This window comes from Stylophora pistillata, chromosome 5 (assembly GCF_964205215.1).
Source record: "Stylophora pistillata chromosome 5, jaStyPist1.2, whole genome shotgun sequence".
NCBI lineage: Eukaryota > Metazoa > Cnidaria > Anthozoa > Scleractinia > Pocilloporidae > Stylophora > Stylophora pistillata.
Genome location: NC_142523.1, coordinates 32922275 through 32947467, shown reverse-complemented (window position 1 = coordinate 32947467; position 25193 = coordinate 32922275). Strand labels below are relative to the sequence as shown.

The window sequence follows — 25193 nt, the reverse complement described above, 5'->3', positions numbered from 1 at the left end:
GTTTCAAAAGAAATTTCTGTCTTGTATTTCATGTTGAAAAAGCTGTTAAAAGATGTGGTAACTGACGTTGTAAACTAAATGTTGAATCGCATAAAACCTACAGCACCAGATCATCAAGATAAAGCGATAGAAAGGTATTCTGGAGAAAGGCTCAACTCTTGCCACTCACTTATACTTTGAGCAGCGTCAAACTAAAGCGTCAAACTTCAAACGTCAACTAAACTCAAAAAAAGCTAAATTTTATTCACTTAACTTACCCAGAGTAAAAGAATGACAAAAGTGGACCACTTCTCCAGCATAAACCCATTAATCTGTACTAGCTACTTCCACCATGCTACTCGACCAACTGAAAACATTTGAACTTTGTAGCTCGACGAACCTACTAAAGACGTAAATAACTATTTACCCTGAGACTTGATAGTCTTTTTTTACATTTCATCTTCGTCAGTTTGATGATCAACATATATGAACCACTTCTAAGCCAAGAAAAGCCTTTTACAGCAAACATGGCCGCCAGAAATATTTGATCACGTGACTTGAGTTTTGTACCGTGACCGAAGTGTACGTGAGAACAACACGCACGCGAGCCTGCTGAAAAGTGTACAGAGAAATAATTGATTTATCTGTGCAAAAAAAAAATTATAAAAAAGTTGTAAAAAATTTACTCTGAAAGTTTAACTGGGTGACCACTTTAATGAAATAGGCGTACTTGGCGGGAGAAACCCTATAGTGCTGTTCCGCTGTTAACTTCGAAGCATGGAAACTAGTTGGCAACGCAAAGGTTGCTGGAAGAATTAAAATGGCAGACTTTGGAGCCAGTTATCAGCTTGGAGAATTTCGTCGTGACTCGTTAGTTTCTGGACAGTTGTGAGGTAACAATGAATGCTTTTAGAGCTGTAATACTGCCACCAGCCTAAAAATAAAACCTGAATGCTTGGAAGGTCCTGCTGATCCAATCAACAGTGGAGGAAGACCTTAGCATAGGGTTCTTAGTATGTTATTAGAGTGTTTTGTCTAACTATAAGGCAAGAGAACAACAAATTGGTTGGTTCCCTGAAAAGGGCCGCGCAATTTTGGACGCTTTTGGAAAGGCATACAATTCGCCAAACTTTCATGCCAAAATTGACAGTGCAAGTGTCAAAAATATGGGAGACAAGTTTACCAAGATAACAATTTTTAAAATTTGTCAGGCTTTGTGAAATAATTAAGTAATTAAGTTATTTTTAATTATGTGAAAAATTTATTGATGGTTTCATGCAAATCATGTCTCTTTTCTTAAATGAAAAATATGTGTCTTTGTGTATATTTTTGAAAGGTTTGTTTGATGTTGGGCATATAACCCATGATGTTTTCCTGGCTATTCATTCACTACCTTTGACTGTATGATTTAACAATAACTGTTGTGGTAATTCTGTCTAAACATTTTAAGCTAAACTGGTTCCTGGCTATTTATTCACTAGCTTTGAGTCTATAATTTAACAATAGCTGTTGTGGTAATTCCGTCTAAACATTTTAAGCTAAATTGGTTTCCTGGCTATTTATTCACTAGCTTTGACTATATAATTTAACAATAACTGTTGTGGTAATTCTGTCTAAATATTTTAAGCTAAACTGGTTCCTGGCTATTTATTCACTAGCTTTGACTCTATAATTTAACAATAGCTGTTGTGGTAATTCCGTCTAAACATTTTAAGCTAAATTGGTTTCCTGGCTATTTATTCACTAGCTTTGACTATATAATTTAACAATAACTGTTGTGGTAATTCTGTCTAAATATTTTAAGCTAAATCGGTTTCCTAGCTATTTATTCACTAGCTTTGACTGTATAATTTGACAATAACTGTTGTGGTAATCCTGTCTAACTATTTTTTAGCTAAATTGGTTTGAAATCTGGATATTTTAGACTATGGTGACTTAACAGTATACAAAAGTAGCGAAAATGACTGTGGTGTTTATTGTAAGGGATTCTGTAAATATTTTTAAGGTTTATGGAGAGACTTTTGTTAACTTTGATTTTATCACTTTAGTGTGATAAAATCATTTTAAGTGGCATTAACTTGCCTTAAGTCGCCTAAAGTCGCAATGTTTTTTCTGCCAATTTTACTTAAGTCGCCTTAAGTCACCTTAAATAACCAAAACGGTTACGGCGACTTAAGGCCTCAGAGTAGGCCTAGCCTAATCCCATGTGAGTTCTTGAGTGACCTTTCACTCCCAGTGAGATCAAACTCAAAGATACATTTCCCCTAAATTTCATCTTGATATCCTCTGTGCTTTATTCGTATTTTGAAACACTGTGAGTATTTATTGAACGTGGAGAGTGACGAATTCATTCTTGGGAAGCGCATCGCCTCTCCTTTTACGAATCCTCTCTTTTCGCCTGATGAAAGACACGCACGACTTTGTTATCCATCAGTTTCTCATTTAAAGGCTATCGTTTATTTTGTCAAAGACATGTCACGAGACACAACGAAGGTTGATAAGAAAATAACCGCCTTGAGCTGTCTCGAAAAAAAGGTTAAAGAATCATAGCATGGTATTGTTTACAATGAAAGTAGAAGTAGAACATGGGGTATTAACAACTTAATAATATGTAAGTGATCGTGGGAAAAAAAAGTGAAAAAAAAGAAAATTAAAAATATTTGAATGAGAATCCATGGGCATGTTGGCAAGAGTGCACTTCTCGAACACCTGATCCACGGTTCGATTAAATTTACCAGAAAGGCACGGTTAGTATTGAGAACATTCAAACGCTTGCTCCCGAGACGTCGAAAGGTCTGAGACTGCAGCGATGAAATCAGAAAGAGAAACTTCCTCGGTACTTGGAATAGCTCCCTTAGGCCAACTTCCGCAAAATGAATCATCAGAATGGGGTCAGACAATGATAAAAGTGGTTATGTCAACTAACAACATTAAAGACTAATAAGCTTAATATACCACCCATCTAATCAAGGCAATAGAATAGACAGCTCGATTGGTAAAGAGCAGTCAGTCAGTTGCTGTGTATAAAAAAAATGATATAAAAATTAGTGGGATAATATTGCTTTGGAAATACGCTACTTCTGCTTGCAAAGCGAGGATAAGCTGGGAAAGAGAAATACACAAATCAGAACGAGGACGGCGCAACTGGATTTTCTTAATTCTTACCCTTTGATACTAAACGTCATCTTAGTTTATGGTTTCCTTCAAATCTACAGTTAGATTGGCTCACATTAATATCCTTCTACTTTTGTCTCTCGTTCCTTAAGACTTTTGCTGCGTGTTTGCCTTTCTCTCCCTGAAAGTTTTCTACCCCGAACTGGCAATTTTGTACCAATGGCTGGAGTAAACAAAACGGGTTTAGCTTACATAAGTTTATTGAAGCATTTACAGAGTGTTTTACAACAAGTTGATTATTTTTAGCAGGGTCAATATTGATGGTGGCTTAACAGATATCAACATCTATTAATTTGTCGTCCATAACGGTCACTTTGAGTTCTTAACAATAACTTTGCATTGAGACGAACAAACCAATAGCATTTTTCTTCTGTACATTGCACTTACAAAAATTAGGAAATATCACTTATACTTAGAAAACACTCACTACTTCATTGAACATGTCTGACTTACTCAGTCATAAAAATGATCTAAACAGCGATGCCTTTTTTTTCGGTATCTTTTTGTCTCTATCACTCTACAGTCGATAACAGAAAAAGCACCCGCGGGTGCAACAAGTGAATAAACGCTAAAATAAAAAATGTTAAAGTGAAGTAAATAAGCAAGTTTTCTTTCAAGGAAACTTCCACTTACCCTCCATTTACAAACTAGAAAAATGATTATCATTACTAACAAAACATTATAATTGTAAGATGAACATTACATCTTAAAATAAAGAGCTGCTAAAAGGTAACCCTAAGGTTCTCAAAGTCTAGGCCACAAGCTATTACTGAGTAATATACGACTACAACATTGGAGATTCAGCAATTCTGCTATCATGCCTCAGTCCTGCACAAGAGGAGTTGCCTCGGATGACTCCTCGTCCACTTCATTTCCGGTTTCGTCTGTATCCACGGCCGTTAGTTGATAACCATTACTCCCTTGCACACCAACCTCTTCATCACAAAGGTCAACAGCATCACCTTTGTCCTCCACATGTTTTCCAATATCGTCTTGTTCATCCTTTGTGTTGTCAAGTTGGCAAGTTTTAGGTTCTTCACCTCCTGCCATCTTTGCAGACTGTACTTCTGCAGCATCTTGATTATCAGCATTGGTTTCAGGTTTGCTTGTTCCACCTTCGACATCTTGAGGAGAAGCGGAATCAACATGGCCTTCTTCTTCAGTCAGGGGAGGGTATTCGAAAGAATCGACATCTTTTTTCTCGATTACAGGAGGGAATTGTGAGGCATCAGGTTTGTTCACTTCAGTGGCAAGGGGATGTCCTTCAGAGTTGGGATCTTTTTCAAACAGAGGAGGGCATACTGTGGCTTCCAAGCCTTCTTCCCCAATCATGGGGGAGCATGCTGAGTTGCTGGAATCTTCCTCCTCAATCACGAGAGAGCATGTTGAACAATCAGGATTTTCCTCGTCAGTCCCAAAGGGGCATGCCAGAGTACCACGACCGTTATCATCCATCACCGAAGAAGATGGCAAAGGATCAATATCCTCTTCCTCAATCGCAAGAGGGCACTCAGGGTCGTCAATAGCTTTTTCCTTAAGCCCAAGAGGGCACTCGGAGTCACCTAAATCTTCCTCCGCGTTCTCGCTGAGGTATGGTAAAGTATCACTCTCGTGAAGGTACGCTGAGACATCAATATCTTTTTCATCACTCTGAAAAGAATGTGCTGCCCCACCTTCTTCTCCTACTTTGATTCCGAGAGGGAAAGCTCTAGCACTATCTTCTATTGCAGCCACAAACGGATGCGCAGTGGCGCCGTGTTCACTCACTTTACGGTCGGGATTTGCTGCAGCTGCTCCTTCGTCTGCTACGTTAACTCCGAAGGGGAAACCTGTTACACTGCCGTCTATTGCAATCATAAAAGGATGCGCAGTAGCACCGCATTCACCCACTTTGCGGTCGGGATTTGCTGCAGCAGCTCCCTCATCTCCTATGCTAATTGTGAGAGGGAAAGCTGTAGCGCCATCGTCTATTTCAACCACAAAAGGATGTGCAGTAGCACCGTGTTCACCCACCTCACGGTTGGGATTTGCTGCAGCTGCTCCTTGCTCATCCGGTCTTGCATCTTCTTGATTTCCAACAGCTCCACGATCATCAATAAACCTGTACTTATCGTGATCATACTTTTCCATGTCCACGATATCCACATATGTCTGTGATAAAGATTAGAAGGTAATCGGGAATTAATTAGTTAGTTAATGAAGTCAACCATGGAGCCAGGAACAATCCAAAAATTAATCATTTAATAGATAATGAAAATTGCACAGACAGGAACCGATTTACGCGCATAAATCGATAAAGAAACAAAAGCAGGTAAGGTCGACCTCCTCGTCCAAATTTCCTAAAGTATCTCTTCAATAGGTGTTCCATACTCGCCATCAACTAACAAATAAGGAAGCCTTGACTATGCTCTGGTCTTTTGTAAAGAAAGCGGCCTGAGAAATCTAGGAGAAAACGCGAGACGTAGTCGAGTGTTGTTTCTAGCTACTTCTTTAACATCTGCTTTCTAATGAAGATTCTGTCAAATTCCCAACGCATTCCTTACTATTTTCAAAACAAATTCTAATTTTCGAACCAAACAAAAGTGTTGTTGCTATGTTCTATACTCCCACTAAACGTGCTACAATGAGCCAATCGGATTCTGTGCGAGAATGATTCAAGTAAATTCGATTGGTTGAATAAGAATTCAGCCGTCAAAAATGTCAAATCATCAAAGTTCCCAATCTGTAAGAGTTCACAAACTTAAATAGTTCAGCAACTCCAATCTAAAAACATTTTCTACTCTTGATGCAGAATCTGAAAGCTAAATGCACTGTGAAATCAGCCCGAATCGTGTCTCATAAAAACATGCAAGTTTTTTGAAATAGCAATTAGCAAGCAAACTGCCCGAGGCGTACGTTTTATGAATGAACGACTGCCAAATTCTTAGGAACTTGAAGATAGCTCGGCATGACAGCGTTGCAACATACGGCTGTTGCTAACTGATGTGGCCTTCCACTCAACGTATCGGAAAGGACATTAGAGTGAGCCCTTAGCTGTTCTCTCTGAGATTTCTGAGTCATGCTTCATTGCGATGACCGGAGATCAACAGTCGCTTCGCACCATCATGATTTGTATGAATTTCAACAGTTACGCTAGCTTGGTTATATTTTCAAGTTTCATTATTTTTTTTTGTTCTGTTATGTTTTTTAAAACGAAAATATATAAACTATACAAGTGTTTCCTGTGTTTCAGTTTTATTACCGTATAAAGGCTCACAATCTGACTCAGCGCGAAAACGTTCAAGCTGTCCTTTTCGTTTTCTTTTTGAGGATTTTTGTCTCCTATCAAGTACCGATAACGTTAATTACGGCGCTTGGCTTGTTTACAAACCCTTGTTTGGTTCTTCTGTAGCTACTTGCCGGGTCATTTTTTCCGAAACTTGGCTTTCAATTAACGAAAAATAAATAAAAATAAATAAATAGGTCTTTATTGTTTTTAAGCAGAGAGAAGTCTGGAAAAGGGTCGAAGTACAATTTGGCCGATGGCGGACAGCTTAAGCTCAGCTCAGTGTTTAGTAATGTAATAGAACACGCTATTTCAGCCATTGACAGAGCGCATTATATCCAAGCCTTATTATAATATAATTAAAGTTAATGAAATTACCTGTGATCTTAATACACTGTCCTGTATCTCATGAAAACATACAAATAATTTCGGAAAGGAGAAAAACTAGTCAAACATGCAAACACAAGACAACAAAGAGAAACAAATACCAAAATGCACAACGCAAAAGACCCAGAACCGACCACGTATTTTCTGAATAAGATGCTGTATGGCAAACCTTTGTTTTAAGATAGGTATCCATTGTTTTGTAGAGGTTCACAAAATGTGGCCGGGCAGCAGTTTGATATTTCCAGCAGCTTAACATCAACGCGTATCTATAGGAAAACAATGAAAATTATCTTTCTGTAACAGTTGCGTAACCACAAATAGCTATAATTATACCTGAAATGCTAAGTTTACCAAAAGAAAAATCGCTTGATTTACCTTGTTACATTGCAGTTCAAATGGAGCTTGGATCAAAAAACCCAACTTATTCTAAATTTGTCTCATCAATCTTAAACTGACTAAAGTGGGTGATGTAAATCTCATTTTTAAAATGTCTTTTTGTCGTTTGTTTTTTGTTTTGTTTTTTTCCTTTGTTTTTTTTTTTGTTTTGTTTTGTTTTGTTTTGCTTTGTTCTGTTTTTGTTTTTTTGCTTTTGTTTTGTTTCGACTTTGTTTTGCTTTTGTTTAGTTTCCTTTAATCAGTTTTTTTTTGCTTTTGTTTTCTTTTTTTTATTGATAGCGCAAATTTTTTAGGAAGGCTATTTATTCAGTCTGAACAAATTTTAAGGTTCACGAAGTATTTACATCATCATCATCATCACCATTATCGCTTTTCTCATCATCTGATAAAATTAATGCAAGCTACAACAAACACGACCACGATAGCTATCGCATCTCACTTTATTGATGTTACGTTATAATTTTTTTGTACAAACCATGTTCAGTATTATATAGAAGAAGCCGAACTTACAAACTGTCGTCGATATGTTCAGGCTTTGGCAAACGGTAACCTTGAAAGATTTTTCTCATTATCGTGGTTTCAGACCATCCTTCGTATGGAATGCCTCCTGTGGACAAATAAAAGAGCATGGCCGTTTTGTTGCAATCAGTTTCATCTCAATTGGCACGATCGGAATGATTTCAAAGTTAAAATGATAGTTATCGAAAAATATTCCTGTTTACATCAAATAAAAGATAGAAGAAGAAAGGTTTTCAAACAATGTGATAAAATAGGTTATTGATCAGCGACATTGAGTATTGCCATTACTTCTCTTTTATGCAATGCTTCTGTAGCTTCTCATGGTATAACCTTTCAACTAGCAATTGTGCAAGCAATTTCGGCGAGTATATTTTCTGAAAGTAAACTAACAAATAAGTGAACTGAATACCGATTGTGAAGATTTCAAACAGGACTATGCCATAAGACCACCTGTGGAATAAATAGAGGGATGACAACTCATGTCAACTAGGGCAGAAAAATAATCTTTAATTCAGACACTTCAAATGTTTTACAATATGTTTATCAAGATATAAAGAAAGCCTTAAAGATAAAAATCCATAGTTATTTATTTGATCATCCATTTATCTTTTCATCTCTTTTTTCTCATAATCAGGTTTTAAGAGATGTCACCAAGAATCAGACAGATTCACAAATCACCAGCAACAGTCAAAAAATTGAGTTGGCTCATATTCTAGTATTAGGTAGGCCTATAGGTAAAACAAACCAAGACATAGGTAGTTTGTTGAAAAAAAAAAATTTCGAGAAAATTGATAAAACTCAGTTTGTGAAGGTGTAGTCTGATCGTCCGGGTGAGTGTAGTCCTGAGAAGGACTGTTGTCGGTGGTAGTGACTGACGTTTCGACAACCTGTGCGGAAGTCATCATCAGAGTCAAGTGAATGATTGTTGTCAGTAGAATGTTCTTATTCCAGTTCGTGTGAAATGATCGGTTGGTTTTGCCGTGATGTTATTGGCTGTAAGACTCAAGTGACGTAAGTCGGTCGTGATTGGTCTGTTTCGATCTGTCGGTAAAGTTAGGTCGTTCTTTTTCGGTCGTTTGTGATGTTTGGGTCATGAATGAGTCATTTGTATAGAGCGGGTAGTTGTTGACATCTGTTTAGGGGAGTCTGTTCTAAGTTAGTAAACCAGCTTTCCAGAGTCAGTCGTTGAAAATAGTCAGTGCTGTAGGTTAGGCATTGCGCAGAGTCCCAGTCAATGTTGTGGTTGGTAAGTCGATGGTGTTCAGCAATGTGATTGCTGACATCACCTTTCCTCGCGTCGCCCACAAACCCATCACCACACTACGTCAGTTACTAACCAACGTTAAAGACAAAGACGAACCGAGGAATAGACAGGAAACGATTTATAAGATCAATTGTTCCGACTGCCAAGCCTCCTACATCGGTGTGACTGGCAGAAACCTCACAACAAGACTGACTGAACACAGACGGGCGACGAGGAAAGGTGATGTCAGCAATCACATTGCTGAACACCATCGACTTACCAACCACAACATTGACTGGGACTCTGCGCAATGCCTAACCTACATCACTGACTATTTTCAACGACTGACTCTGGAAAGCTAGTTTACTAACTTAGAACAGACTCCCCTAAACAGATGTCAACAACTACCCGCTCTATACAAACGACTCATTCACGACACAAACATCACAAACGACCGAAAAAGAACGACCTAACTTTACCAACAGATCGAAACAGACCAATCACGACCGACTTACGTCACTTGAGTCTTACAGCCAGTAACATCACGGCAAAACCAACCGATCATTTCACACGAACTGGAATAAGAACATTCTACTGACAACAATCATTCACTTGACTCTGATGATGACTTCCGCACAGGTTGTCGAAACGTCAGTCACTACCACCGACAACAGTCCTTCTCAGGACTACACTCACCCGGACGATCAGACTACACCTTCACATGTTACCCCTGGGTTCAAACCATTTACTGCAAAACTCAATTTAGGCATAATTAGCTTCATTCGAAGGCAGAATTTAGCCCATTTTCATAGGCCTCGCTTGTACTTGTAAAAGCAGTGAAAAACTTACTTATTCCACTGACTTTTAAAAAAATGTCTCCCCTATGCTTTCACAAAAAAGTAGGATCACTATTCAAATTTGAAAAAAAATAAGGATTTTTCTATCTGCTTACTTAGGTGCCGTGTGAAAAGTAGAGTAGCTTCAAAAAACTATTTTCATATGTGCTAAGTGAAATAAACTTTTATTATTTGAATCTCTTTTTGCGGATGATCGTGGCTTCAATCCAAAAGACAGAAAAGGGGGTAGGCAAATACTACCTTTGCTGTCACGTGACGAGGAAATAGGAGGGCATTCGGCTCATTTTTCAATCACTGGTGTGTTCACCGAATTTGACTTGATAATGAGTACAGCAGCTGTTTTCCAAAGACCCAACCATGTTGATACATGGACAATATGCCCACTTCATCGCTCAAGACTTGGTCTTGGATGGACTCGAGGGGTAAATACTAAGTGCAGAGTGCCAGCAGATATTGCCGGGTATAAAGCGAAGAGGCTTCGCAAAGCAGACAGAGGGTTAAGGAAAGAGGATTCTCAGTTCATTTTCACGAATCAGGGCATCTTATTCCGGTTGGCTCAGGTAATTATCCTATTTCCTTGCGATCGAGTTTAACTCCTGTTTTATTATTGTTGTACTTCTTGATAGCATGCGCACCGAAAATCAATATTGAATGTTTTTCAACAGTTGACAATTGCGTCACCAAGTTGTATTCAATCAGTAGACTCCGCCCTAGTAGACACGCCCTGCAGTTAGCTAGTATCAGCCAGACGAGGGCAGTTGTACTACCATTAGCCATGGTACAAATTCAAATAAAATAGTTTAATTAGTCATCTATTATTTAGTTATGTTCGAATTCATTTGTATCCCAGTTCTATTTTTCATATTTTACTAGTTTTGCTTTGAAAACATTACAGATTATGCATTGTATATAGACATGTCTCTGGTTGTTAGTTTGTCGTCACCAAGAGACAAACTGAATATGTATTTAGAATCAAGAGATGTCAGTTCCATTCGACTTGTACTTTCTACTCCGTAGAATGAAGCCTCGGAGCGCACTAAGCGTTACAATACCGATAAAGGATGACTTGCCTCGATGAACTAGCTCTCAGACAACCTGATGAGGTACTTGATTGTTTAGCAAGATTGAAATCTCAAGGCGTGGATGATAGTCTTGACTACACTTTGCTTGAAGCTCCTTGTGAGTGTTATAATAATGCAAATAACTGATCCAAAAGGCGACAAGTGCTGTCCATTCTGGTAGGTAAAATAGGTTTCAATGATCTGAAAAAATGGATACCAGACCTGACGTGGTACAGAGTTAACATTGCTCGACATCATTGACCACTCTATGGCACGCCTGGATATATTTACTGGCACTCTGCATTTAGTATCTCCCCCTCGAGTTTATCCAAGATCAAGTCTTGAGCGATGAAATGGGCATATTGTCCATGTATCAACATCGTTGGGTCGTTGGAAAACAGCTGCTGTATTCAAAATTAGATCCTATTCGATGAACACACCAGTGAATGAAAAATGAGCAAAATGCCCTGCTATTTCCTTGTCACACGATAGCAAAGGTACTATTCGCCTATTCCCTTTTCTGTCTTTTGGATTGTAGCCACAATAATCCATAACAAGAGATTCAAATGAACAACAAATTTCCAATCTTCAAAATATTTAAACTAAGTTCTTTACTTGTTGCGTTTTATCAGATGAAATTAACTGTGACGTTACGTTTTATTGGTAATTGCCTACAAGTAGTAACAAGTTTAAAAAAATATGAATTTTATCTGAACACAAAACCTCTCATTCCTCCTATTTGGATTTTATATAGAAAATTTCCAGCAACTTTTCGAGTTGAGAAATCTCAAACCACCTGCTTTAAGGAAGATAAATCTAACAATTGCATGACATAAGTCACGCAGCGACAACCATGTCTACTCATTTCTATAAAACGAATGCTTTTGGAGAAAACCAAAACAACTTCTATCGTATTGCAAGTACTTTGAAGACGATATTTATACCATTCAAGCATTCATTATTCCCACTAACTGCAAATGATAAACAAGTCGGTCTTTTCTTTTACGTCGCCGACTTCGCCGAAAAGCAAAATTCCTCTGAATTTAAACCCCTCGTATGCATAGCAGTACAAAAACTACAGAAAACAACTCTACGAACGGTAAGTTTATCATTTTTACATCTCGTATTTTAAATAATAAACGTTTATTTCAATTAGCAGCTCTAATTTTATTCTTTGAAGCTACGCTACTTTTCACAGGGCACTTAAGTAACTAGATAGAAAAATCCGTATTTTATTCCAATGTTTGATTTTTCTTGAATACCTCTCCTAAGTGTCCCTGTCTGAGAAAGTGCATCACAAGGCAGAAGCGGTGGTCAAACGACTTGGCTGAAACTTGGCACAAAAGTTGAGTGTGATAAGATATTTCAAAAGCCACTTTGACTCACTTCTCTGGCTATTTATTCTAGAGTTTCAGGGGGGTCCGATTTGTGGTTCATAGAGCAACACAATCCAGCCTTCCAGGTAGCATTTCGAAAAAATGCTATAAAAATCCAGTGGTAAATTATGCTGCCAAATGAATTTGACCATGGACTCTACTATAGTGGAGCTTTTATTTCATAAATGTAGCTTTGCTCTCAAGTAATTAGACAGAGAGGGACCTAAAGCTGCAGTCAGGTGAAATCTGAGGTCAAAATCACAACCCAAAATTGCCATTTTTCAAAAAAGGATAACATTTACCTGCCCTCTTGCATAACTTTCATACCACATCCAGTATATACTTTAGTGACCCATTTATCTAAATGAGTTGAGAAAAACTTGGCTTATCAAGATTTTTTAAGGGTTTTGGCAGAAACTCTCCATGCCCCCGTGAGGCCAAGCAAAATGGAATTTTTAGCATAATTCATGCTATAAACAGACCAAATTCTAGACATAAAGCCTTTATTTTGTATTTATTGGGTTAAAATGAAACATTAAAGCCAAATAAGCGTCATTACTCCAAAATACCTCGACTCATAGCTTACAAGTGCCCTACGAAGGCCTCTGATTAATACTACAAGCGCCCGGGTTTAGCAAAATAAAGATAATTTTTTATCTTTGAAAACCTAGTACCCATCATGGGGCACAAATGATGATGTTCTCACCTAGGTATAACAATCTTTTTTAAAAATGCTTGAGTTTTCTTTGATTTATATTTTTCAGGTCATATTTCCGTATATACTATACTCACAAACACGCAGTCTCCATATTTTGTCAGGCCAATTTCTTCATGCAATATGAAGTGAGATTAACGAAAACGACCATTAACAGAAGATCGATGGTTAAACTTTTCATAGCTTTGCTAGCCCTTATAAATACGAATGATGGCATCAGTGAAAGAGCAGGATGATACATACAAAGTGTAGTGAATGGCGTCCAGGTGACCTGTGATCCATTCGATTTCCCTGCTACGTCAAATCATCCGGCAGTAAATAAGAAACCCACAGTTAGGAGAGCTGGATAACAAATATTTTGTGTTGCAGTTTCTTTGAAACATGCCATGCAACACCTTGAGATGCGATTGTTATTATATCGACAGGCCCACCATATTGGACTTGAGGGTGAGAGGATTGGACTAAGTCGAGGAGTCACGCAACCTTCACTGAGTTCTTTGTAACGCGGGTTTGTTGACTATCACTTGTGACAATCACAGGAATTTGTCAACTGTAGAAGAGGTTCATAATACAACGCTCTACGATTAGCACTATTTATAATTTTAACTTCAAAACACGTGCACAATGACTGTAGTTGTCGGAGTTTTTGCTTTTGCAACATCTTTGCTAATCTTCTCTTGGCAGAGAGTTCGCGAAAGTTGAAATCTTCATACAAAAGCGAATTAATAAACAACCAAACTATTTTTGAAACATGTGTCCTAAGCTCTTTTCATAAGAAATAAATCTAGGAGAATTTTTTTTGGAAGGGAAGTTCTGAGGACCGCTCTTAGCGAGAGTGGTGCTTAAAAAGCCATTTGCTACATTTGTGCGCGTGTATGAGTCCTTTGTGATACTTTGAATTACCTGTACTTGTAGATTTGGTAACGCCCGGTCTTCTACTCGCCCTAAACCCACCTGACAACCTTGTACTTGTGTTTTAACCAAGCAGTTAGGTCATCATCGCAAGACAGCAAAGGAGTCATTCCTGTTTCGTGCAGAGCCTATGACGCGGCACCGCACTGATCATTTACCCCTCCAAAGGAGCAAAGCGCCATCGTAAAATTATCCTAAAACTTCTTATCGATACACTTTTAATATTTGAGAAGGACACAAACAACATTTACGCTTGAATAGGGGGATGAATAGACACTCGGTCCAGTCCTAATACTCTCACGTTCAAAATGGCGGGTCCTATTGGCATCATCTCATGTCTCCTCTGGAATATTTCATATAAACATAAATAATTTTTTGTCATCCAGCTCTTCTGACTGTGGATTCTCTCTTTTTGGATGGTTCCATTTATTCAGTTCTAAAGTACCCAAGATCTCTGGTGGATGACAAGTCACCTGGACAGTACTCACTGCGGCACGCAAGCTTATGTATGCATGGTATTTGCGGGAGCTATTAAGTCTATTCAAACGTCAGACGTAGATCATCTTTTAACTTTTCTGGTCACTTTATTTTCAATGAAAAAATGGCCTGACAAAATAAAGAGCCTTTGGATGCTTGGAATATAATATGTACGGAAATATGGCCTAACAAACATAGGTCAGAAAAAATTCAAGCATCTTTAAAAAATATTGTCATATCAACCTCAGAACATCATAATTTTTGCTCTACGATGGGTACAAGATTTTCATAGGAAAAAAGTACCTTTATTTTTCCAAACCACTAGGTGCCTGTGCTGCTATTTATAGGTCTTCTTAGAGCATTTGTAAGCTATGAGTCGAGGTATCTCTAAAGAAAGACGCCTGTTCAGCTTTAATGTTTCATTTCCACTCACCAAATACAAAATCAAGGCTTTCTGTCGAGAATTTGGTCTGTTTATAGCATGAATTATGTTAAAAAACTCCATTTTTCTTGGCCTCTGAGGGGCATGGAGAGTTTCTGCCAAAGACCTAACAAACCTCGATAAGTAAAATCTTTCTCAACTGTGTTTGATAAATTGGCTCACTTAAGTACATACTGGATGTGGTATGAAAGTTATGCAAGAAGGGAGGTAAATGTTATTGTTTTTTGAAAAACAGCAAATCTGGTCGTGATTTTCACCTCAAATTTGACCTAACTTTAGTCTAATTGCTTCAGAAAAAAGTTACATTTATGAAATACAATCTCCACTTTAGTAGATCTAGAGTCCATTGTCAATTTCATTTGGCGGCACAATTTACCAGTGGAGTTTTACAGCACCTAGAAGGATGAATTTTTGGGTGCTCCATAGGCCAAAAATGGGCCCCTCCCCCGAGAACCTAAATCGTTAGAGAAGCGAAACAAAGTGGCTTTTGAAATATCTTATCTCACTCACTTTTTGTGCCAGGTTTCAGTCAAATCGGTTGGCCACCACTTTTAGCCCCTGGAACACCTCCTCAGACAGGGACACTGAACTATTGCCTGTTAAACTTAATACTAATCCAAATCTTATATTCCAGTTCTACCCTCAGATTTCCCGGCTCGACGTGTCCTAATGATACTCTGGGCCGGGTTGTTCAAAGCTGGGTTAAGATAACCCAGGGTTAGTGTGAGATTTGATATCAGATCTGAAAGCTCTGAGAGAAATTTTAGTTTAATTCCATTTGTCTACAATTTGATGATTGAATGTCCTAGATAGATTTACGAAACTTAGCCCAAAACGCCTTTTGATCAGAGAAATTTAGAAACCTGGATTAGAATTTAACCCTGGGCTAGTGCTAATCGGCCTTTAAACAACTGGACCCTGATCAATAAAGCACTAATTATTCTAAACCTTTGAATTCGTCAAGCAAGTATCGTAAACAGGTTGATAATGCATATAATGACGAGTGCAGTACGTACACATCACTTTTGGTTGACAGCCGTTCCACATGGCCGTAAAGAATCTCGGGTGCACTCCATTTGATTGGGATACATCCCTGGGTGCGTATTTAGAATAGTATTAGCATATGTCATTTAAAGACTCTGCAAAGCAATATCTGAAGTATATTCCATAAAGATTTATACCTTTTTTCACCAAAGATGCAAGGAGTCGCGATAAATTTAAGAGCAACACAAGCGTTTCTACACATTCTTTAGATACAAATCACGTGCTACTTTTTCTTTACATCTCCTGTGTTACTCTAACCTTCTACATGTTTGAATTGGTATTCTTGACTTAAAAGAACATTTGTGAGAACCTGCATTTGAAAGAACCGCCTCCCGGTTAGCTCAATTGGTTGAGTGCCGGACTGTTGTGCGGTAGGTCGAGGGGTCAAGCCCCGGCCGGACCAACACTCAGGGTCTTAAAAATAACTAAAGAGAATGTGCTACCTTTCTATAACATCAACAAATGGATAGACATTCTAGTCTTCTCGGATAATGACGAATAAACTGTAGGTCCCGCCTCCTGCATCTGTTCATTAGTTAATTTGATTAGGCGGAGGACGTTAAAGATCCCAATCACGAGATTACTGTGATGTGGTCTGGCCTGTTTAGTGGGAATTAGGGGGAGGGGGCATCTGTCAGGTTCGCCTTTATTTGATTGTAAGCTGCTTAGCAGTCTGGTAAAGTCCCCCACACAGTGTTATGATTATTATTATGTTTATTATTATTATGTTTATTATCATTATTTGTTGTAGTAATTATTATTATTACTATTACTATTATTATTATTACTATTATGATGATGATTATTATTATTATTATTATTATTATTATTATTATTATTTGTCAAATACGATTTTCTTATTCCCTGCGTTTACTCCTTTGGTACAGTGTACATTTTTTTTTTTGTTTGTGTGAAAGGTTCGAAAGGATCAGAATGGGATTCTGATAAGGGACACAGATTTGGCGGTAAAACGGTATAAAAGAAAGTAAGGTTCGTGAGGATAGTTCACGTTTCGGTTTGAGTTTCAAAATAGAGGCCTAGTTGACGTCATTAACTGGCAGACGCTCATTTTTCGTTTTAGTTTTTTCGCATTTGAATCTTTTATACCAACAGTCCCAAAACAAATTTCTCGTCCATACCTCAGGATTATACGTTAAGGAAGCTAACCTCACAATATGGTATATGATTTATTTGATGACACTCAAATAAAAATCGCCTAAAAAAGTGATTAAGAAATTCTGAAAATTACCTTCTTGGCATTTCCTGTGCCATATTTGAAATCCTGATAAGAGAGCCCAAAATCAGTCAACTTGCATACACGATGCTCATCGAGAAGGATGTTGCGAGCTGCAAGATCGCGATGAATTATCTGAAATTGAAAAAAGGATCCGATGGACCGGTAACGAAATAAATAAAGAAAAAGCATTTTTCCCATCAGAGAGGAAAAAGGAATAAAGAGGTATGTTTCCGACTGTTTTCGTGTGACTTAGTGATTCCAATGTGCCTGATCATTTTAGTCGTGTGGTGATCGATTTGCGTAATGCAAATCAAGAGGAGTTTGAGCACTTACCCCTCTAGACGCGAGAAATATCATACCATTTGCGATCTGTTTAGCGAACAGCACCATGTCATATGTTGTCAAGTGGTCGACCCTTCCGACCCCACGATGATAGTGGTCGAATACCCCCCTGGATTTTCTGAGGTAACCCAGCAAGTCACCTCTCCACAGGTACTCCATGATAAGTATTGGCTGAGCTAAATAAGTTAAAAAGGAAAGCGTTGGAAAATCAATATAAAGGAAACAGAGAAGACGTTCCAAATTCTAAATTGTTCTAAATTGTACATGCTTATTTTAATCATATGGTACTTTCTACCTGTTATAAATCAAAGTAGAGACAAAGAAAATAGAAAGAAGGAAATACGCGGAAAGAAGTGCGAAGGCAAACCTACACATACGGCACATAGAGAACTACGGACAGACAGACGAACTGAAAGACACACAAAAAGAGAACGAAGATAAATAGGAAAAGACATGTCGTCCTAAATCGAACCTTCTATCACCATTACTACGTAAACGTTACAAAGCTAGAAAAAAGACTGAATAAACCACACGAAAATGTAAATATTTCTTGAATTAGCTCACCATGGTAGTAACAGAATTTTTTCTACCGGCAGTTCACCTCAGTGATGTTTTTACCCTTACTGTGACTTAGCGGATTCCAATCATAACATTAGCTGATTACCTCCAACTGTAACACAGCCAATGAACTTAACAACATTCTCATGGCCCATTCTTCCAAAGAGTTTCAATAACTCGATCTCTCTCAGCAGGGCTTTCCTTCCTTCCTCTCCAGAGATTGCTAGGAAACCACAAAAACAAACAATGGAATGATGTATTCATAGAAACAATTATTTTATGGTTAAAGTGCTCATCTAAAAGTGTTGAATATTTGATGTTAAATAATTAGCACATGTTACAGTGCATAAGGTCTACACATCTAAATCAAAACTCAAAAACTCATTTATGTTTGCTAAGAAAAAAAAATTAGTTAGCGTTTCTCTTCATTTCTATGATATTTCATTGGTATGATATTTCTTCAACTAGACTCATCGTCTCTACCAATTAAATGTTATTTAATCCTTTGTTCAATTTTATTGTATTATATAAAGTTACTTCTTCCAAAATTAAATTTTAATGGGTATTTTGTTTTTTTTTGTTTGTTTTTGTTTTGTTTTGTTTTTTTTATGGTTTTGTTTTTATTGATCAGTTTTCTTTCGTTTTTACGACTTATAACCGGTCCGCAATTTAATTTACGTAATGAGGTGATTCAGTTTTAAATCAGTTGGTTAAGTCTGGTCATGTACATCATGTATGGACATATGGTTCGAATTTTGTATATCCAAAACTGCACGCCCTCTTGGCCTCTTTGAGGTTGCATAACTAGATATTTTCCGTCAAAAGCCTCTCAGAGGGCAACATTGCAAAATATTCGACGTCAGGGGGAATTTGCCTTCAAATATTGACCAACGACAACCGCCGCAAGAAGAGAGAGCGTGTTTGAAGGTGGGATGAAATAAAAGTGGGACAATCATTTTCAGTAGAAGTTTCCACTTTTACATGCTTTCATAACATAAGTAGAGCACAACGCGCATTCTGATTGTTGAGGATACTTCAATCAATGCTTTCAATTACGAGAGATATTAAAAATTTACTTACGCAGGTAACACTTGGCAGCGACGGTACGATTTCCTCGTCTGCCACGGGACCGACCCAGTAGCGCTCGCCACACTGAGCCAAATGCCCCTCTGCCAATAGGCTCGCGAAAGTTCAGACGGTCAACTGCAATCTCCCATTCATCCGTGTTTACGTTTACCTGACCCATTTCAACTTCATCGTGCTCTTCACTGAATAATTGCAGATGGAATTACGACTTTAATTTAACTATACCTGTGACCTACCTCTCCTCATGTCTCTAAGTCTAGCTCTTTTGTATATAAAAAGGCATCCATGCTAGTGTCTATGAAATAATTTATATTAAGCCCGTCGTAAAATTCTCGTTTGCCTATGGAAAATTGTTGAAATAGGTGAAATTTGGAAACTAGTTTACTGAGTGAGACTGTGCCACATCATCCCAGTGCCAGAGATTGGATTTTTTAAAAAACACTGAATGAACACAGTGTGTGGAATCTGAAGATACCTTGTGCCGACTTAGTGCTTTGCATTGTACGTCATTTGAATACCGTGCCTCTTACGTGCCTGTCTAATGGTTAGTAAATGACTAACCAACGCCAGCCGAAGTGTTATCTAAATATAGGGATCGGTCTACAATCGACTAAAAAGTAATATTTAAAATGTATCTACAAGAAGGACCAAGCTAAAATACGACACAATTTTCTCGGCAGTGGCGGTGAACAGTTCTCTTCACAGACCTCTTCAAAAGTTGAAAATCTCAAGTATAACAACATCTCAAAGTAACCATTAGACAAAGACAATATACTAACTTCAACCTGCTGGGCACCTCTTCCAAAGCTTTTTCCAAGGATATGTAGAAAAAGATGGAAGAAATGGCTTTGTCATTAACTCAGTCAAAGCCTACGACTCGTTTAAAAAATCAAATTTAACTTATCTTAGACTATGACTAAAACTAAAAAGGAATAAGGTGGCTTGCCATGGTAACTAGCTGGATATAGTTTACGACCCTCAGGTCATTTTATTAGCTAATTTATGGACTTGCGGGGAGTGAAAAGTGACCTTCGAATCAGTTATGGAAATGCAGAATGTGACCTGATTTAAAAACTCATTTAGAAACCTAAAGATTGACATGTAAAAATTCACAATTGCCGAATCAAAACATCTTGTTTTCATCGGGTAACCTATGGCACCTCTTTAAAGTTCCTTTTACCTGTCGCACGGCGGTTTTTGATGTATGCACCGAGGGTCAGCAGGAAAATAACAGCAGCCACAGGTCCGCCAATATAGTACCACTCCAGTGAACTGCTGGAAGGAGCTCCTGGGGTTGGCGCATTCCATGTAGGAAGCAATTTAGTTTATTAACAAAGGCAACCAGTATCGTTAATTCTCGGGGTATAAAGTTAAAGGGGTACAATTATTTATCTATTTGTCTTGGCAGAATGAGGCAGATAGATGATAACAAGAAAAGAAGGAAGAAGCATAATATCTTGTCCATTGATGGAAGGAGAGAGAGATGGGCTGGTGGTAACAAACATCCAATACAGTACAATAGGAAAGGACTTCAAAATACATTGTGACTTAAACTCTGACCAGCGAGTTTCCTTCGTGTCATTACGTTTACCATTGCATCAGCAGATCTACTGCCAGCTTGGTTGAACGCCTCACATGAATATTTACCGCTATCACCAGGCTCAGTATCTGATATGGTGATATTGCTCTTAATTTCCCTTTTTCGATTTTGGCTATTGCGTTTTAAATGTTTGTGGCACCATCTTTTTTTCCAGTTCACATTCTTTTCTTTTTGGAATAGGCAAGTCAATTTTAGTTTCCCTCCTTCCAATATGGAAGGTAGCTCTTTTGGAAATATTTTGACAGTGGGTAGTTCTGTGAGGACAAAAATGATACACCTCCAAAGACTATGACATGCACCGAAAGACATATTCATTTTTTTTTGGACATCAGAGTTACCCCTAGAAGAGGTAACTCTCATGTCCAAAAAACATGCCGATTCTTTTTGAAGGTATTTTATTTAATTATTTATCTATTTTTTTGGTGAGACTGCTTTTAAAGTGGTTAAAAACTCCGTGTAAATGTAAATTGGAAAAGTACCCGAAATACAAAAAATATCATCATAACAAATGATATAGTCATTTCCACGTATGAGATGCTGCTATTGTTTCTAACTTCGTTTTGATTTGATGATTTTAGTTTCAAGAAGATGAAAAAGAAACCAACAACAACAACAATGAAAAAGTTTAGAAACATAAAAAGGTTTTAGTTTACAGCAATGGCCTTGCAGTCACACTGGTTTACCTTCTACGTCCAATGTCACAGAAGAGCGAGCCGCAGTTCCTAGCTTGTTACTTGCTTCACAAGAATATTCACCACTGTCCTCTTCCACAACCTTAGTAATAATAAGTGTACTCTTTCTATCATCTAATCGGGTATCTATAGCTGCTCGTTCTTTTAATGATTCTCCATCTTTTTTCCATAATATTTTTACGGTTTTCTCGTTGACTTTGCAGGTCAATGTGAGGACTTCTCCCATTGTGAGTGTTAGATGTGTCTTTGGAACAACTTGAGCAGAGGCTTTTCCTACATTGGGAAAGAGAAAATCGATGAAAATCCTAATGTCACATGAGAATTACAGATGAAGTATCAAAACAAAACAAACTAACAAAAAAAAAACAAATAAACAATAATATGGAAACGACCCGATCCAGATGTGGCCTTAATATAATTTTTTTTGGATATTTCAATCGACTTAGCATCATTATCAGTTAAAAAGTTCTGCAAATCAACTCTGTGGATAGATGCGAGAGAGGTAAATATCCAAAGGAATTATTTCGAACATTTGATCGCCATATCACCGCATATTTCTTTCAGGAATGAAAGCATTCTTTTGTGTTTCCACGACCTTGCTCATTGTCAAGATTGTTAAGTTTTGTATCACGTACAAAAATGACTTTTGAATTTCGCTTTCGTTTTCAAATCCTTCTCCTCTACTCTGAACTTCATGGATCTCTCTGTCACAGAAATATCTTCGTTAAAATGTTCCCGCTAAGATGTACAAGGCACATTTTGAAGTATTTCGTATTCATCAACAGACGATAGCGCCACTACTCGAAGTTTTTCCTTTGCTTTATAAATCTTTCCAGATATACACATTTCACTCAAATAGCGGAATCCTTTCGAGTCTGGACTTGAATTTTGAGCTTCCTCAGACTTAGGAGAATTCTAACTTCGATAGTAATGAAACTTCAGCAAGAATTATACATAGGGCGGGATAACCAAGAAATGAGTGATGAAAGAAATGAATGATACTGACCAGTGTGGCTTGGTTATCCTGCTCTATGCCAAATTATTTTTCGAGAAAGTCGCAAAATTAAAGTTCTTCGACTTCTCAACATCGAGGTTGCCCATAAGCCTATCCGCTCCATCTCGAGCATGGTTAAAAAGTCAAAAGACAATATTGTGGAAGAAGCTTCCGGTAAAAGCGTGTAAAAGATCAAATGTACAGATTGTGATTGTGTTACGCTGGTCAGTTATCGCGCGTGCTAAAAAAGCACGCGTTAAAGAAAACACAAAGACCACAGCAACATTGGATGGAAACTCGTTGTTGGCCAAACACCATATGCTTCACAGTCTCCAGAGAGATCTGGAGAATCTTGAAATTATTGACAGATCATCGGCGTGGCTACAAGGACTAATTCTTGAAGATTGGCATTCCGTGCGAGATGGCGACGCTATAAACAAACACAAAGCGCTACCAAAAATATCCAACAACATTGAGAACTTTTAGAGCCATTAAGAATACTCTAGAGAATATTGTTATACTTAAAAAATTCCTTCGAGATTTAGTTTCATCCTACATAATGTAAAAACATCAAGTAGGACATCGTAAGACATTCGCATTATTTATCTTTGCATTGCTCAGGCTTAAGAAAATTCTAGCCTCGATAATAATGAAACTTCAGGGTCTCTTTGTCTGTACACATCAGTTCATAATGGAAATTGTGTGTAGTATGGAAGCAGTCTATCTAATAATAATAATAATAATAATAATAATGAGTCTTTATTCATTCATTCATTCATGTAGTCACAGCCTACGTGTGACATTGCAAACAATTAATTTAAGATCAAGTACAATTAGATAAAATTAAAAAGACACCTATTAATAAAGGATTTCTTAATGCGTTCTGTTTTAACAGCAGGTAAAATAAAATCATTTCCTCTGTTTCGCAAAAATCTCTGTTTCTTAGGAGGTAATAGTTGATAAACGGGTGGGAAGGAGTATCTGTGATAATTTTCCATCCTCATAGCCCGTGAGCTCCCATTTCCCTGCTTTCTCACCTTCACCGTCATCTTCATCTCCACCTTCATCTCCAACATCTTTACCTCCACATCCATCCTGATGATAATTTAACAACATAATTTTTTGATAAAACCTACCATGAACAAGCAGTGTTGCAGAGGAACTTGTTGTATTTTCTTTGTTTTTTGCTGTACACTTGTAAGTTCCATTCATCTCTTTTGTAACATATGGCGATTCCAGGAGTGAATCTCCTTCTTCATCAGTTTGATAGATACCAGATGGCAGGTCAGCATTGTTAAAAGTCCAGACAAATGTTGGTGTTGGAAAACCTGTGGCTACGCAACTTAAGTTTACAGGGTATCCTTCGGTAATAGATTGGTCTATTGGAGGCGCAGTGATCCGGGGACAGCCTCAAAGTAGAAAGATAACCAAAGGCCACGGAATAAACAAGAATAATTTAAAAATGAGAAAATAAACTTAACATGAAAGAATAAAAGTATATTAGGATCTATTTGCAACCACGATCTGAAAAGCTGCTTCCCATATTTTTTCCAATTTAACTCTGGGTTTTGAGAACCTCTGGCAAAAGAATTAATTTCAGAAGGAAGTTTTTTTGTAAAGGAAACTAATGATTATATGCAGCATCGATTCCATTCCCTCCTCTCTCCTTCCATTTAACTGTCGCTCATCCCCTTTGTTTAGATTTCTCTTTCTCTCCAGTTGTCCGCTGCCGTAAAAGTCAAAGATGGCAGCTATGATTTCAACTGAGAAAATACTAAGCACTCACTCGCCAAAATAAAAAAAAGTTGCATTCGCTTTGTGCGACAAAAATTAATAAGCGTGCGCTATGTCGTTTTGCAACGATAAACGGGAGGGATGGGGTGAGGTAAAGTTTCTGAAGAAATTGTGGTGCTGCATCAGTGGGAGTGTTTCATAAACTGAGTTGATAATGTAAATTGGCCAGAGCCAAAAGATTTTCTAAGTTGAGGTTTCGAGTGTTATCCCTTCGTCAGAGTTAATGCTCGAAACGTCAGCTTTAGGGAAGCAGGGATGGCGCAGTGGTGAGAGCATTCGCCTCCCACAACTGTGGCCCGGGCTCGATTCCCGGACCAAGCGTCACATGTGAGCTGAGTTCGTTGTTGGTTCTCGTCCTTGCTCCGAGGGTTTTTCTCCGGGTCCTTCAGTTCTCCTCCCTCCTCAAAAACCAACATTCCAAATACCAACTCGATCTGGAAACAGTGGACAAGAAAGAGCCACCCAATAAAATGTCCATTCCTAAATTATTATTTTGTTATTATTTATCTTTGTGGTGGCTAATTCACTCTATCCACTCACCTAATAAAATCAAAGTATCTTTTACAAAGAATTTGAAAGTTGATAAAAGACCAGTTAAGGGATATCTGTGCAACATTTTCATCCGCGCACGAGGAATCTTATACTTCCCCCTTACAAATAAAACCACTTACGACCAATAGTCCGCGATTCCTGAGTCCTTGAGCAGTTGAATTCTGCAAGGTATTTTATATTTTGCTAAACCATAGTCAGTAATAGTTCATGCTTGGTTGTCAATCTATTGCACACTGTGTAATGCCAGTGACTTTTAATGCAGTCTGTATTTCAATCTATACATGAGAATTCACCATTTGAATAATATAAAAGCTTATAAATACATGTACAGTCTTTGAAGTTGCAAAACGAAGGTAAAAACCCGTGATTGCACTTTCGAGTAACAAATTCTAAAACTTTCCTCTTTTCACATACCGACTCTTTCCCGACTCTGCAAGACGCTAGTGCAATTATCATTGCAGACGCCACTCCAAGATGACCACGCCATACAA

At 37.9% G+C, this 25193-nt stretch overlaps 2 protein-coding genes across 3 annotated transcripts in view; both read right to left on the bottom strand.

The window, feature by feature from the left end:
* The window catches only part of LOC148731540 (uncharacterized), a 2045-nt gene extending 1746 nt beyond the window's left edge, over nt 1–299 (bottom strand). Inside the window, exon 1 of the mRNA XM_088761922.1 lies at nt 258–299. Within this exon, the coding sequence (XP_088618048.1) occupies nt 258–299 (42 nt within the window). The remainder of the gene's footprint in view (nt 1–257) is intronic.
* Nucleotides 300–3320: 3021 nt separating this feature from the next.
* LOC111347557 (fibroblast growth factor receptor 2-like) lies at nt 3321–25192 on the bottom strand. 2 transcript variants are annotated; one of them, XM_088760523.1, is made up of 15 exons: nt 25117–25192; nt 24822–24863; nt 23493–23765; nt 21354–21635; nt 20251–20358; nt 19850–19877; nt 19065–19252; nt 18091–18207; nt 17418–17602; nt 17097–17216; nt 15820–15896; nt 8130–8170; nt 7712–7805; nt 6975–7071; nt 3321–5304 (listed from the first exon to the last, which is right to left on the bottom strand). In XM_088760523.1, exons 1-15 carry the CDS (start codon nt 25187–25189, stop codon nt 3976–3978), a joined length of 3054 nt encoding a protein of 1017 aa, XP_088616649.1. In that variant the 5' UTR covers nt 25190–25192; the 3' UTR covers nt 3321–3975. The 2 variants fall into 2 exon arrangements, with proteins under 2 accessions (XP_088616649.1, XP_088616648.1); XM_088760522.1 differs by having other exon boundaries at nt 3323–5304; nt 7712–7808.
* Between the last annotated feature and the right edge of the window lies 1 nt (nt 25193).

Excerpts from the sequence above, each read along its gene's own strand:
- LOC111347557 (XM_088760522.1), bottom strand. The coding sequence starts at position 25,189 with ATGGCGTGGTCATCTTGGAGTGGCGTCTGCAATGATAATTGCACTAGC. Across the intron at positions 23,766-24,821 it reads GGAATCGCGGACTATTGGTC|GCTGTCCCCGGATCACTGCG; the intron begins GTAAGTGGTTTT and ends TTCTACTTTGAG. Across the intron at positions 19,253-19,849 it reads GAGGTGCCCAGCAGGTTGAA|TGAAGAGCACGATGAAGTTG; the intron begins GTTAGTATATTG and ends GCAATTATTCAG.